General features: G+C 37.7%; 1 protein-coding gene across 1 annotated transcript in view; it reads right to left on the bottom strand.

Annotated features, from left to right (window-relative positions):
- Kif24 (kinesin family member 24) overlaps positions 1-14,559 on the bottom strand; it is a 62,293-nt gene that overhangs the window by 9,384 nt on the left and 38,350 nt on the right. Inside the window, exons 6-9 of the mRNA XM_046457133.2 lie at positions 14,182-14,269; positions 5,562-5,683; positions 4,590-4,695; positions 652-723 (exon numbers count right to left, since the gene is read on the bottom strand). Of these exons, the coding sequence (XP_046313089.1) occupies positions 652-723; positions 4,590-4,695; positions 5,562-5,683; positions 14,182-14,269 (388 nt within the window). The remainder of the gene's footprint in view (positions 1-651; positions 724-4,589; positions 4,696-5,561; positions 5,684-14,181; positions 14,270-14,559) is intronic.

Raw genomic sequence — 14,559 nt, 5'->3', positions numbered from 1 at the left:
TATTTTTGTACTGAAAACACTGGCCTAAATCTTATAGCCAAGAAATTACCAACTATAGCTTACACCACTGTCTTTAAGGGCTCAGAGGCTCCACTAAATGATGAAGTCTTGGACTGGGGTTGTGGCTCAGTGGTAGAGCATTCGTCTGGCATCAGTGAGGCCCTGGATTGGATCCTGAGCACCACATTAAAATAAATAAGTAAAATAAAAGTATTGTGTCCAACTACAACTAAAAAATAAGTATTTTTTTTTTAAAAAGATAAGTCTCACTGTATTGCCTATTCTAGTCTAATTCATGAGCTCAAGCAAACTTCCTGCCTCAGCTTCCCAAGTAGCTGAACTATAGGCACATGTCACCACACCTAGAAATAGTTTCTTTACTGGAAATAAACACAAAGGTGGTAACCAGAAGGGCATAGCTGCCTCCTGGGGCCCCAGCTGCCCTGTGTTGAAGGTATCTCTGCCTGAGTGAGCCCTCACTAGAGGCTTAGTAGGTTTGAATGTTCCTGGAGGGAATGTAGCACTTCTCTTCTCCCCACTATGTCTAACTTGTGCCTTGCTGGCAGTGGACACTCTTCCGAATGAACACAGGAATGGAAGAAGGAACAATGAATGAACCAGAAAAAACTTGAGGTTCACATTTAACTTTACCTGAGTTAATTTGCTCTGCCTGAAGGGAGTATGGGTGTGTTCCTGGTCCAGTGCTCGGATACATTCCTTCAGCTGCAAAGTAGAAGAATAGCAAGCACATCAAATATCACAAAGTGAGTAACAGATTATTTATTTTTTTATGACGGCGGAATGCATTACAATTCTTATTACACACATAGAGCACATTTTTTTCATTTCTCTGGTTGTATACACAGTATATTCACACCAATTTGTGTCTTCATAACTGTACTTTGGATAATAATGATCATCACAGTCCACCATCATTAATAACAGATTATTTTTCTTAAATAAAAAACACTTAAGACAAGCTGGCCCTAGGGAAGAAACTGTCACTTGTCCCTAGACATGGCCCTTCAGTAAGAAATATTCATTGCACGTTACTGGGGTCAGCATAGACCTGGATTGAGCAAAATGCCCATTAGAAACGGTGGGGAGGGGGCTGGGATTGTGGCTCAGTGGTAGAGTGCTCGCGAGCACGCATGAGGCACTGGGTTTGATCCTCAGCACCACATAAATGTAAAATAAAGATACTGTGTCCACCTAAAACTTAAGAATAAACATAAAAAAAAAAAAAAAGAAAAGAAATGGTGGGGAGGGGTGGGCTAGGGTTGTGGCTCAGTGGCATGAGGCACTGGGTTTGATCCTCAGCACCACATAAATGCAAAATAAAGATATTGTGTCCAGGGCTGGGATTGTGGCTCAGAGGTAGAGCACTTGCCTAGCATGTGTGAGGCACTAGGTTCGATTCTCAGCACCACATATAAGTAAATGAATAAAGTAAAGGTTCATCAATAACTAAAATATATTTAAAAAAAAAGATATTGTGTCCACCTAAAACTTAAAAAAAAAAAAAAATATATATATATATATATATATATAAAGAAAGAAAGAAATGGTGGGGAGGGGGCTGGGACTGTGGCTCTGTTGTAGAGCGGTTGCCTACTACATATGAAGCGCTGGGTTCAATCCTCAGCACTACATACAAAAATTAAATAAATAAATAGATAAAGTTATTATGTCCATCCACAACTAAAAATCGTTTTTGTAAATTATTTATTTATTCTAATTTGTTATATATGATAGCAGAATGCAATTCCATTCATATTACACATATAGAGCACAATTTTTCAAGTCTCTGGTTGTACACAAAGTAGTTTCACACCATTCGTGTCTTCATACATGTGTTTAGGGTAATGATGTCCATCTCATCCCACCATCTTTCCTACCCCCATGCCCCCTCTCTTCACCTCCCTCCCCTTTTCCCATGTGTCCTTCTCCGTCCTCAGCAGTGGACATTTGGGTGGTTCCCCTGTTGTGGGTGGTGCTGCAGTGACCATTGAGGGCAGGATCCTTCGTACCCGGACATGACCTGCTCTGGATCTGTCTAAAGTTCCTCCATTCCTCTCATGCGCCCCACCCCATCCCCATTATCAGTCAGCATCTCAAATCAAAGAAAAGATTCGGTCTTTGGTTTTTTTGGATTGGCTTACTTCACTTAGCATAATGTTCTCCAACTCCATTTACCTGCAAATACCATGATTTTGTTCTCTTTTAATGCTGAGTAATATTCCATTGTGTATATATCCACAGTTTCCCTATCCATTCATCTACTGAAGGGCATGTGGGTTGGTTCCACAATTTAGCTATTGTGAATTGTGCTGCTATAAACATTGATGTGGCTGTGTCCCTGTAGTATGCTATTTTGAAGTCCCTTCAGTATAAACCAAGGAGTGGAATGTCCATTAGAAATGGTGTGTGTGTGGGGGGGCTGGGACTGTAGCTCTGTGGTAGAGTGCTCGCCTAGTATGTGTGAGGTTCTGGGTTTGATCCTCAGCACCACATACAAAATAAGTTAATTAATTAATTAAAGTTTTTATGTCCATCCACAAAAAAAGTAGTTTTTAAAAAAAGAAATGGTAGGGAGAGTGGGAGAGCAAGATGAGGAAGGAAAGACCTTCTATTTCTGAGTCAAGCATATAGGCTAAAAGGCAATAAATGAGAAAGAGGAAAGAGGAAGAAAGTAATCCCTTGGAAGTATCAGTGAGGGATTCTGCCAAGAGGAGGAAAATTAGCCTCCAGAATTTGCTGTGGCTGTTATTGGCAGCAGTCATAAAGGCCCATCATTGCCTAACCTCTATCCAGGAAGCTGCAGGACATAAAGTATAAGGCAATATCTTTCTGTTTTAAAAATCAATCCAGTATCCCCCAATTTTAGCACTGGATAGATTTTCCTGAAGGAATGAAAAAATAACTAAACCCTGCCTCTTATACCCATCCCTTACATCTTCAAATCCAAGTGGTACAATCAATACCTATGAGAGTCCTTGGATCCTTTTTAGCCCTGCTCAATCAGAATGGAATGGTCAACAAAGTTTACTAAACACTAAGGAACCAAGGGAAATGCCCAGGAAAGAAATAAGGCTACCTTTGTATACCTTACAAAGCACAATATTTTGATACTATTCTAGAAGGTCCAGGCCCCTTTGCATGCTTGTTCCCCATATGAAATAGACAAAGTCAAGTCACAAAGGGCATATGACTTCATAGATATTTCTTTCCATGTTTCATAGTTGATTCCTAGACCATTGTTTAAAATCAGAATCACATATTTTTTGGTTAGAGGTGGTGGATCCTCAGATAATTCAATCCATCTGAACCTGGGAATCCTAATCTATAAGGTAGGAATAAGAGAATTTGCTTAACTTGCCTTACAGAGTTGTTGGGAAAACTAACATTTGACATTTAGCAAATGCTAAAAATATATTGGTTTCTTGGAGAAATGGTTGGTGGCAGGTGAAATTAATGGTACTCACATATTTTATTTAATCACTATATCCAAAATATAACTTTGGCGGGGGTACCAAGAATTGAACTCAGGGGCACCCAACCACTGAGCTACATCCCCAGCCCTATTTTGTATTTTATTTAGAGACAGGGTCTCACTAAGTTGCTTCGCCTCACTGTTGCTGAGGCTGACTCTGAACTTGTAATCCTGTCTAAGCCTCCTGAGCTGCTGGGATTACAGGCATATTCTATCATGCCCAGCTCAAAATATAATTTTGCATGCAATAAACATGCAAAAATATTAGTGAGATTTTTGCATGCTTTTTTTTGGTAATAAGTCTTCAAAATCCAGACTAGCCACACTGAACAGCACAGACAGATAGAGATTTAACCACATTATAGGAAATACAGAGGGAAGAATAACATATTAAACATCAGCATGGGGATGCAAGACAAGTGACCGTTTTTTTTTTTTAAATACATAGATATAGAAAAAAATAAGAGGGAGGGAGGGAGAAGCAATGTAGGATATTGTTTGCATGTTAATTTGAACAAGTTGACAGTAAAAAGACATTTATGGGAAACCTGCAGAAATTATAATATATACTGAAAAACAGATAACATTAAAGGTATGATGTTGGTATTATGGTTATATTTTTAAAAGTGTCCTATTTTTGAGGTATATAATATTTATAGAAGAAATGACTTGATGACTAGGATTTTCTTTAAAATAATTTGACAAGGGGAAAGTCGGGATTGTTTACTTTTTCAAATGTTGATAACTGTTGAAGCTGGATAACAAGTATATGGAAGATCATTATGGTATTTAATCTACTTTGGTAGATTGAGGAATTAATACAATTTTAAAATTTGGAGAAAAGGAAAAGCTTACTAAGCTAGTAACTTGCAGAAATATTTTTATTCCTACTTGGCAGGGATTGACCAAAAAAGAGAAGGCAGGGATAGAAGAGTTGTCTAGCATTGCTAAGAGCCCAACTTTTCTCCAGTCCAGGAATTCTTCTGCCAGATGAGAACACACCTGTTGCTCTAATTTCACTCCATTCTCACCCATTCTGGTTGCATGTAAGAGGTAACATCTCTCAAGAAAGATTTTTAGATTTTGAACAACTTACAGCCAGAAGACTCTGGTTTATTTCTGCACCTTCCATCTTTGTCTGTCTATCTGAGTCCCTGGCATCTGCTGCTCTTTCACTGCCAGCCAAGTCAATAAAGGAGATCCTAGAGAAAAGACACACCAAAAATGACTTTGAGGTTTGGGTGTTTTTTAAATTTTTTAAATTTTTTTAAATTTTGATATTAGTTGACATTCTGTAACTTCAGGAAGAAATTAACACTGGCCATCCTCAGGAAAGAAAAAAACATTACTGTCAGCTTTCCAAAAACACGGATCTGTCAGCTGCTATTGGAGCTGTTCACATAAACACTTCTATTGGTTCATTTGTGAGAAAGTATGACTGAAATTGATAAAGTACTCTTCCCATAAGGCTAAGTGACCCTACTACAAATCAGTTTGGTTATCATTAGGTAATTAAATAGAAACTTTTGTAGCTGCTTTCCAGCAAAAAAAAAAAAAAAAAAAAAAAAAAAAAAAGAAGAAGAAGAAGAAAAGGAGGGAAAGAGAGAGAGAGAAAAAAAAAAGACTCATTATTCAGAGGTGAGACAGGCTCATCTATCAGTGTGTCAGAGTGTTTGCTAAGCACCAGAGAAGCAATGAATGTATCCAATTGTCTTATGGCTTTTTCAAGAAGAATGGATTAAGTCCCCCCACCCCCTGACTTCTTTTATGGCTTGTAAGCTTTCTGAGATGCATTCCTTGCTGTTTCTCTGATACTGTGTTTCAAGTTAGAAGCAATCAATGTCCCTTTCAATAACTTAGGATTGACCAACAATAGGTCATTATTTCATGGTCAATCAATTGATGGCATTTTGGTACAATGATTTATTTCAGGGCTAACAACTCTTCTCTGTATCCTCCAAAATGAAGACTTCCATGATGGCATGGTGTCCTGTTGTTGATAACAAATATTTCAAAATCACATTAAGCAAAAGCAGACAATGCAATTCCCTGAATATTTCCAGCTCACCTGCCAAATGTCCTCTTGGCTGAATCTTTGATCTGAATTTGGATGATAGCATGAGAGCGGGAGGAGTCCGCATTAACTCCAGTGGCCCCAGTGCTACGCTCCTTGCTGCCCTTTAAGATCACCTGAAAATAAAACACATAGAATAACTTCCCCAAGGAGCAAACAAGCCCTCTGGCTCCAAAGAGTTGGCAAGTAAGCAGTACAGACCAGACATATAATTTTGTCAGTATGATGCAGTTTTTTCTGTCCAGGTGGAAAGCTGCCCAAACACTAAATCATACAGAGCACGTACCCAATGGCAATGAAAACAATGTGGAATACTGATTTCGTGGGAGAACATTCAATAGCTCAAGAGCTAATTTACTTCTTGATCTCATATGCTCTTTTTAATAGCTTTGATGGATTTAGCCTAACTAAAATCCCTGGGGCATACTTGGCTCCAAAACAAAGTCTCATAATATTCATCTATCTTAGTAACTGAAGGACAGAAATGCATAACAAGGAATGACCAATCATATCTACCTGTTCTGTCAGGATGCAGGCATGAAGCATGCCAGGCCTCATATGTAGGAATAGGGAAGTGATGAGTTATTTTGATTATCATGAGCCCATGACTTCCCTTGAGACCAATCCCCTCACCCCCCAATTGGAATAAAGACTAACTGCAATGTGTTTCAAAAAGCCTAACATGTTGAGGTGAACTTTTCTGGCTAAATGCCTATTAGGGTAGGTGTGAAGGAATTTCTGGTTCTAGGTCCAGTTTTTTTCAGTTTCAATAACTGTCTACTATCACCATACCTTTCAGAAACTGTGGAATAGCTGGGTGTGGTGGTACATACCTATAATTCCCACAGCTTGGAAAGCTGAGACAGGAGGATTGCAAGTTCAAAGCCAGTCTCAGCAATTTAGCAAGGCCCCCAAGCAACTTAGCAAGACCCTGTCTCAAAATAAAAATTTTAAAAAGGGCTGTGGATGTGGGCTGGGGTTGTGGCTCAGTGGTAGAGTGCTTGCCTAGCATGCATGAGATGCTGGGTTTGATCCTCAGCACTACATAAAAATAAAAAATAAAGATATTGTATCCACCTAAAGCTAAAAAATAAATATTAAAAAAAGGGCTGTGGATGTGTCTCAGTGATTAAGCACCCCTGGGTTCAATCCCTAGTACCAGGAAAAAGAAAGAAACAAACAAACTGTGGAATAAGGAAGCTAAGCTCTGAGGAGTAAAAACGAGGTAGTTTGTGAATATCAAACATCATCAAACTTTTGGAAATTACATACAACTGAAGTGTAGAGGTTAAGTGAAATCTAATATTAGACTGTCAGGGTTCACATGCCAGCTCTACTATTTGTGCAAACCACCTGACTTTTCAGGGCATCAGTTTATTATCTATAAAATGAGAATCTTAAATGTTAAGTTATGAGGACTAAAAAAGATAATATATGTAAAGCATTCATTACTACTAAATTGGCACATGGTAATAATAAATGTTAATTAAAAAATATACTAAAGAACATTTTTGTGTAAGTTTCCCTAACTTAAAATGGTTTCTTTCTATAAATGTAAAATACAGCTTTAGAGATCAATGTGAGATGCCACAAGTTCTCCAGTACAAGCTAAACAAAAAGGAAAGGAAGGAAAAGAGGGAGGGAAAGAAGGAAAAAAAGATAATTTACTTGGGAGAAATAGAAGTCTAGGAACTGAGCAAAATTAACGCAAACACCTTAAAAATCATTAGGCCCACTTTTCCTCTATGTCCTTCTCAAACTCCCCCCTCCCTATCTAAGGTCTACTGGACAAGTTTCAGTATCTAGGTTCTTTAGAATGTTATATGAGTAGTGAAATGGGAACTGCTGCAATAGAAAGTAGAGACAACTATTGAATTCTATGGTGCTGGGAAATATTCAGAGACTTTAGAATAATATATGTGAAAAACAGAGCCACTATCATAGTAATTAAGCACCTCTTGTACATTATCTCAATTCCTTCTATCATCCAACCCAATCATCTGTTATCCATGTTTCAAGCTCAGAAAGATAAAGGATATGCTCAAGGATATATGGCACTGGCACCCAGATCCATCTGGTTATAAGGCTTTAATCACTAAGCTTTCCTATGCAAATACCAAAGAAGGGCTATGCCCTTCTATGTTAACAGAAGCAGTATGAAGACAGGTGCAGTCAGCTGAACTCTAGGGACTTGTGTTGCTTTGGAGGCATGGCCATACTTGTATTTTGCATTCTTCATATGTAATCATATTGCCAAAGACAAACTATTTCATCATTTATTGGAAATAATACTTTCCCCCAGACCTATCATAAAGTTTCTGTGATGTATTGTCTTCAAGTTGCAATAGAAACTACTCACTTGCATCAGTTAAAACACACACACACACACACACATATTAAAAAAAAAAAACAACCCAAACCCAAAACCCTGCAAATCTCTAAATTTAAAAACATGCTCATTGGGGCTGGGGATGTGGCTCAAGCGGTAACGCGCTTGCCTGGCATGCGTGGGACGCTGGGTTCGATCCTCAGCACCACATAAAAATAAAATAAAGATGTTGTGTCCACCGAAAACTAAAAAACAAATATTAAAAAATTCTCTCTCTCTTTAAAAAAAAATGCTCATTATAGGCTGGGATTGTGGCTCAGTGGTAGAGTGCTCGCCTAGCATACGTGAGGCACTGGGTTCAAACCTCAGCACCACATAAAAATGAAATAAAGATATTATGTCCACCTACAACTAAAAAATAAATATTTTTTAAAATGCCCATTAATTGACAGAAAAAAAAAAGATCTTGATTCCAAATTTGGGAACTGTGATGAAGCAGTGAGTCCTCTTTAAAGTCAGGGAAGTCCTGGTCCCTATGTTGGTAAGATTGGGTAATCAAATACACATGAAAGGAGAAATTTTCTAGAGGAAAGATAATCCTATATGAAAAAGGAAGCTGCTGCTGCACAGGCAGGCAACAAGTGGCCATGCCTGAGTGGACCTGAGGAGATCTGAGAGTACCACCTGAAGAAGACACTTCAGCAAACATGTGCGAAATACCTGAGACGTCACAGTGACACCTGAGTCAGCAAGTGTAGTTTCCAGTCAATAAATGTTTTATGAGGGTAACTGTGTCAGATGTTTATAATTTATGTCAACTTTCCATCTTGATCTTTGCTATTTTCTTGCTAATACAATACCCTAAGTATCACAGACTGAGGGTGTCCTTAGTGATAAAATAATAATTTGTTGACTAACAAAGTTTTTTCTGCTTTTCTTAGGAACAATACTTTAGAACAATGTTTTAAACTCTTTCAGGATACAGAGGGTGACTTGAAATACACAGCCCCTTAGCAGCACAATTATGGCCCACAGACAAGGAAAATGGATTTTCTCATAATGTTTGTTCCTGTCCCATTTAATTAGTGTAATCTCAGGGACAAAGAAAGCACGAGGACCAGATTTACCCAAAACTCCTATCAAATGAAGGATTGGCTGGGGAGAAGTAGGAAGAAAACAACCACAGGGAATAAGTGTGGGATAAATAATTTTCTTAGGATTCCATAGTGGAGGGAGCTCCAGACAACTTAAGAAAGCTCTCAGTCTCAAGGAAGCCCCAACAACATGTCCCATACACTTTTGTTCTGTGCCTTCCTCTGCAATCACAAAAAGGGTCCTTAAAAACCAACCACAATCAGATGCTATCCTCATGTTTTGGATCCTAAGACACAGGAATCTGATAATCACAAAATATGAGGTCTCAGGCCTCATAGGTAAGCAAAACTTACCTATTTGTCCCAGGAAAAAGAAATATACCAATGGTGGGCCAACCTGTCATTTCACTCACCCAAGTCCCAACTCTTAGCTTTGAAAAACCAATAATAAAAATTTCCATAAACCCTGTTATTTGAGGTTAAACAGTCCTTTAAATATCCATTTTTTAAGCAAATGATCTCAGTATCCTTTTTCCTACTTTTTCTTTTTTTGGGGGGCAGAGGTACCACTCAGGGGCACTCGATCACTGAGCCATATCCCCAGCCCTATCTGTATTTTATTTAGAGACAGGGTCTCACTGAGTTGCTTAGAACCTTGCTTTTGCTGAGGCTGGCTTTGAACTCATGATCCTCCTCTGCCTTAGCTTCCTGAGCTGCTGGGATTGCAGGTGTGTGCCACCATGCCCAGCTTTCCTACTTCGTTAAGAAGAAAAATTTATCTCTAATCAATAATCTAATGCCACTATAGGTAGTATAGTATAGTGAAAAGGTCTTTAGAGTATGGAAATGGGCTTTAGACTATGATTAATCTGAGTCAGAATTTGGTTCTGTCAGCCACTAGCTATGTGATAGTTGTCAATTTCATTCTCAGTTTTTCTCATCTGTAAGATGAATTTTACAATATTTACCTGATTTTGTGATAATTAAAGGGAATAATATTTGCAAAAATCCTTAGCCAAGTTTTCAGTAGATAGTACCCAAAATGTTTGCAACTATTATTAAAACACAGTGAGAAAGAAAGCAGGAAAGATATAATTAGCCAGAGAGGCTTTAATTTTGGTGCTAATTGAAGGCATTTCTACAATACCAAACCTGTCTGCTTTCCCTGGTTCCTTGGGCTTGGTCAAAGCCTCAGATATTTCTCCCTGGAGTGGCATACTTGAAGCTATACTAAATGTAAGTCTTGTCAGGTCCTTCCCATCCTAGCCATCCCCCCTTACTCGAGCCAGGATTGTTGGATGTACTAGAAGAATGACTATGAGGGTGGTACATTATAACCACCTGAGGAGATTCTAAAATAATACCAATCCTCATATATTGCTGGTGGGAGTGCAAAATGGTACAGTTACTATGGAAATAAGTGTGGCAGTTCCTCAAAAAAGTATGTCCCAGTAATTCCATTCCTAGGCATACACACAATAAAACTGAAAACATGTCCACACAAAAACTTTTGTACATGAATGTTCATAGCAACACTATTCATAATGGCTAAAAGTGGAAATAACTCGAATGTCCATCAATTGATGAATGGATAAATAAAATGTGGCACAGCCATATAATGGGCTATAAATCAGGCATAAAAAGAAATGAAGTCCTAAAAAAAAAAAAAAAAGAAAGAAAGAAATGAAGTCCTAGATGGGTGCATGCCCATAATCCCAGCAGCTTGGGAAGCTGAGGCAGGAGGATCATGAGTTCAAAAGCCAGCCTCAGCAACTGCAAGGTTCTAAGCAACTCAGTGAGACCCTGTCTCAAAATAGGGCTGGGGATATGGCTTCAGTGGTTGAGTGCCCCTGAGTTCAATCCCTGGTACCAAAACAAACAAACAAACAAAAAGAAATACATGATATATATATATATATATATATATATATATATATATATATATATATATATATATATCTCATGCTATATATATATATATCATGCTATATATATATATATATCATGCTATAGCATGGGTGAATCTTGAAAATTTTATACTAAGTGAAAGAAGTTGAGACAAATGGTTGTATGTTATGAGATTCTGTTTATATGATATAGCCAAATTAGCAAATCCACATAGATAAAAATTAGTGGATGCTAGGCACTTGGTAGGAGAAATAGGGAATGACTGCTAACAGACACAGGGTTTCATTTTGAGGTGATAAAAATTTTCTGGAATTAGTGGCAATGATCACACAACTTTATGGATCTACTAAAAAAGTTACTGAATTGCATACTTTAAAAGGGTGGGTATTATGGATCTAAATTATATTTCAATAAAAAAGCTATATTTAAAAGCCTACCAAATTATACAATTAGGTGAATTTTGTGGCATATAAACTATATTTCAGTTTTAAATAATTATCAAACCTGTGCCTGGGCCCCACCACTGAGAAATTCTAATTTTATTGACCTAAGGAAGACTCAAGGAAGCTGAGTCTTCAAATGAAGGCTGGGGATGTAGCTTCGTGGAAGAGTGCTTGTCTAGTATACACAAGGTCCTGGGTTCAATAACTAGAACTACATCACCCTGACAATAAATAAATAAATAAAACTAATGAAATAATGAAACTGGAAGACAGGCCACTGAATTAGACCACATGCTTATGACATAAAATAACTGAAAAAAAGACTCAAATCCAAAATACATAATAGGTAAGGAAAAGACCACCTCAACATGAGCAAGACCCAAATTGGCATCCCCAAAAGAGGAAATTCAAATGATAAATTAAAAATATACGGGATAGGGCTGGAGATGTGGCTCAGTAATAGAATACTTGCCTAGCATGCACAAGCACTAGCTGAATTCAATCCCCAGCATAGTAAGAAAAAAAGAGTAGGGGTTCAGTGGCAGAGTACATGCCTAGCATGTGTGAGGCCCTGGGTTCAATCCTTAGCACTTAAGATATTCAATTTCCTTCTTGATCAAAGAAATAAAAATAAATAAATTAAACAAAGGTATTATATTCATCTACAACCAAAAATAAAAAAGTATTGGTGAGCTGAGCAAGGTGGCATACACCTGAAATCCCTGTAATTTGGAAGTTTGAGGAAAGAAGATGGCAAATTCAAGACCAGCTTGGGCAACTTAATGAGTTGAGATAAAAAGGCTGGGAATAAGCACAGAAGTAGAGTGCTTGCTTAGCATACAGGAGGCTCTGACTTCAATTCCCAATACCAAAAAAAAAAAGAGGAAAGCGTTGGTGAAGTGAAGAGCAATGGGATTGCTCACATACTGCTTGTGGGAATGCACATCTTTTTGTAAAACAGTTGTCATCATTTAGTGAGGCTGAAGATATGCATGTCCTCGGATATAATCATTTTATAACCAGACAACCAAAATAAACGTTAAAGATAAGGACATCCCCAGCTGTGCTGTGCAGAATAACCCCAAAACAGAAACAACCCCACTACCCATTAACAGGAAAATGGATAAATAAATTGAATAAATTGTGGTATTTTCCTATGATGGAATACTACACTATAAATCAGATAAGAAAGAACAGAACTACATCCATATGTAAAAATCATAAATGAAATTCAAAAGCATAATTTTGAACAAAAGAAGGAAAACAAAAAAAAAGAATATATATAGTGTGGTTCTATTCATACAAATCTCAAAAACAGGTGAAAACTCAAAAAAATGTGAAAACTAAGTTATATAGTTTTAGGAAAGAATACAAAGGTGGTAAAACTATAATAGAACAAGAAAGCAATTAGTGTAAAAGTCAGGACAATTGAGATGTGTGACTAGGAAGTTACACAGGAGATTTTTTTTAGTACTTTTATTTTTTAGTTGTAGTTGAACACAATACCTTTATTTTACTTATTTATTTTTATGTTGTGCTAAGGATCGAACCCAGGTCCTTGCCCGTGCTAGGCAAGTGCTCCACTGCTGAGCTACATCCAAGCCCCCACAGAAGACTTTTGAGGTACTAAAATGTTCTATTTCTTGATCTCCATGGCTGATTGCTAGGGTGCTTGCTTCTTTACACTGTTCACACTTAGGTTTCATGCATTTTTCTGAGTAGTGCTATTTTTTTTCCACAATAAAAAAGGTTAAATCATTTTTAAAGTAAGGAAATAATAGTATATAAGTGATCTAATGTAAAGTCAGAGGACCACTGCATTAAAGGAAAGTTCACCAGAAATGTATTTATACATAAGTTAATAAATACCTAGAACAGTGGATATCTCAGGGGGATAGCAAGTCAGTGGTGGGATGGGGTCTAGTTGTATAGAGTAAGTTAAAAGGAGCTTTATTTTCTATTTTCTTATGTGTTCCTATAATGTTCAGATTTAATAATAAGCAAGTATTACTTTTGTTATAATAAAAGGATAATTTTTTAATAAAAGTAGATTTTTAAATTCTTAGCTAGGCGTGGTGGCATGCAATCCCAGCTACTTGGAAGACTGAGGCCAAAGGATTGCAAATTCAAGGCCAGCCTAGGCAACTTTGTGAGACCCTATCTCACAATGAAAACAAAAAGGGCTGGGGTTGTAGCTTAGTGGAGTAGAATTCTTTCTCAGTATGTGAAAGACTCTGAAAGAAAAAAAAAATCTGTGGTAGGATATTTAAAAACCTAATAAAATTAGTTAAAACCTAATTAATTAGTCTCAGGAAAAGGGAATTAAAAAGATAAGGCAGAAGAATCCATCCAAGTTTGAGGCTAGCTTCAGCAATTTAAGAGAGGCCCTGTATTTAAAAAAAAAAAAAAAAAAAGAAGAAGAAGAAGAAAGTCTGGGGATGTAGCTCAGTGGCAGAGTGCCCTTTGGGTTCAATTTCCAGGACCTCCCACCCCCAATTTTCTTTTTTTTTTTAATAAAAATGTTCGTCTCCAGCAGCATTCCCCAGAGTTCACTGTCACAGAAAAACACAAAAGCAGTCTTTGAAACTGGTGCAGGAGCAACTTTGCCATGAATTAGCTTTTCCTACATGCCCTACCTCCTACTCCATAGCATTGGAACATCAACTCTGTTAAGAAACAAGCCATCCTCTGAGAAGATGACTCACATTTTACATTTTTGAAGTGGTGTGCTTATCATTGTCCTTTGCCTAGATCTGAGAGCGTCTACCTACTAGGTAGCAGAATAAATTCTTTCCTGGACTTACGCTGCTATAGGGGAGTAATAAAGAAGAATTAATTACCTCTAAGAGGACCTCCACACTATCCACCTGGAGCTCCTGCAGTCCCACTATCTGTACCACATGCTTGCTATCTTCTCTTGCGAAGAGCCTGCAGATGCAAAAATATGGTTGGTATGTTGGCGCTGCTTTAACAGACTTTGTTCTTGTCTCCCCAGAAACAATTTTCCCACTCCCCATTAAGTAGCAGTTTTGCCACTTGGGTGGAATAGAAAACTTCTTCTCCCCAGTCCTACCCTCCTGACCTCAGCCTCAGACTTCCATAATCTGTAATCCCACCCTATAATTCCAGCTACTCCAGAGGCTGAGGCAAGAGGACTGCAAATTTGTGACCAGACTAGGCAACTGAGCAAGACCCTGTTTCAAAATAAAAAATTATAA

Source organism: Marmota monax, unplaced genomic scaffold (genome assembly GCF_021218885.2).
Source record: "Marmota monax isolate L192 unplaced genomic scaffold, Marmota_monax_Labrador192_F-V1.1 WCK01_AAM20220418_F8-fsc00069, whole genome shotgun sequence".
Lineage (NCBI taxonomy): Eukaryota > Metazoa > Chordata > Mammalia > Rodentia > Sciuridae > Marmota > Marmota monax.
The sequence above is the reverse complement of the archived record's forward strand: the minus strand, read 5'-3'. Positions and strand labels throughout refer to the sequence as shown.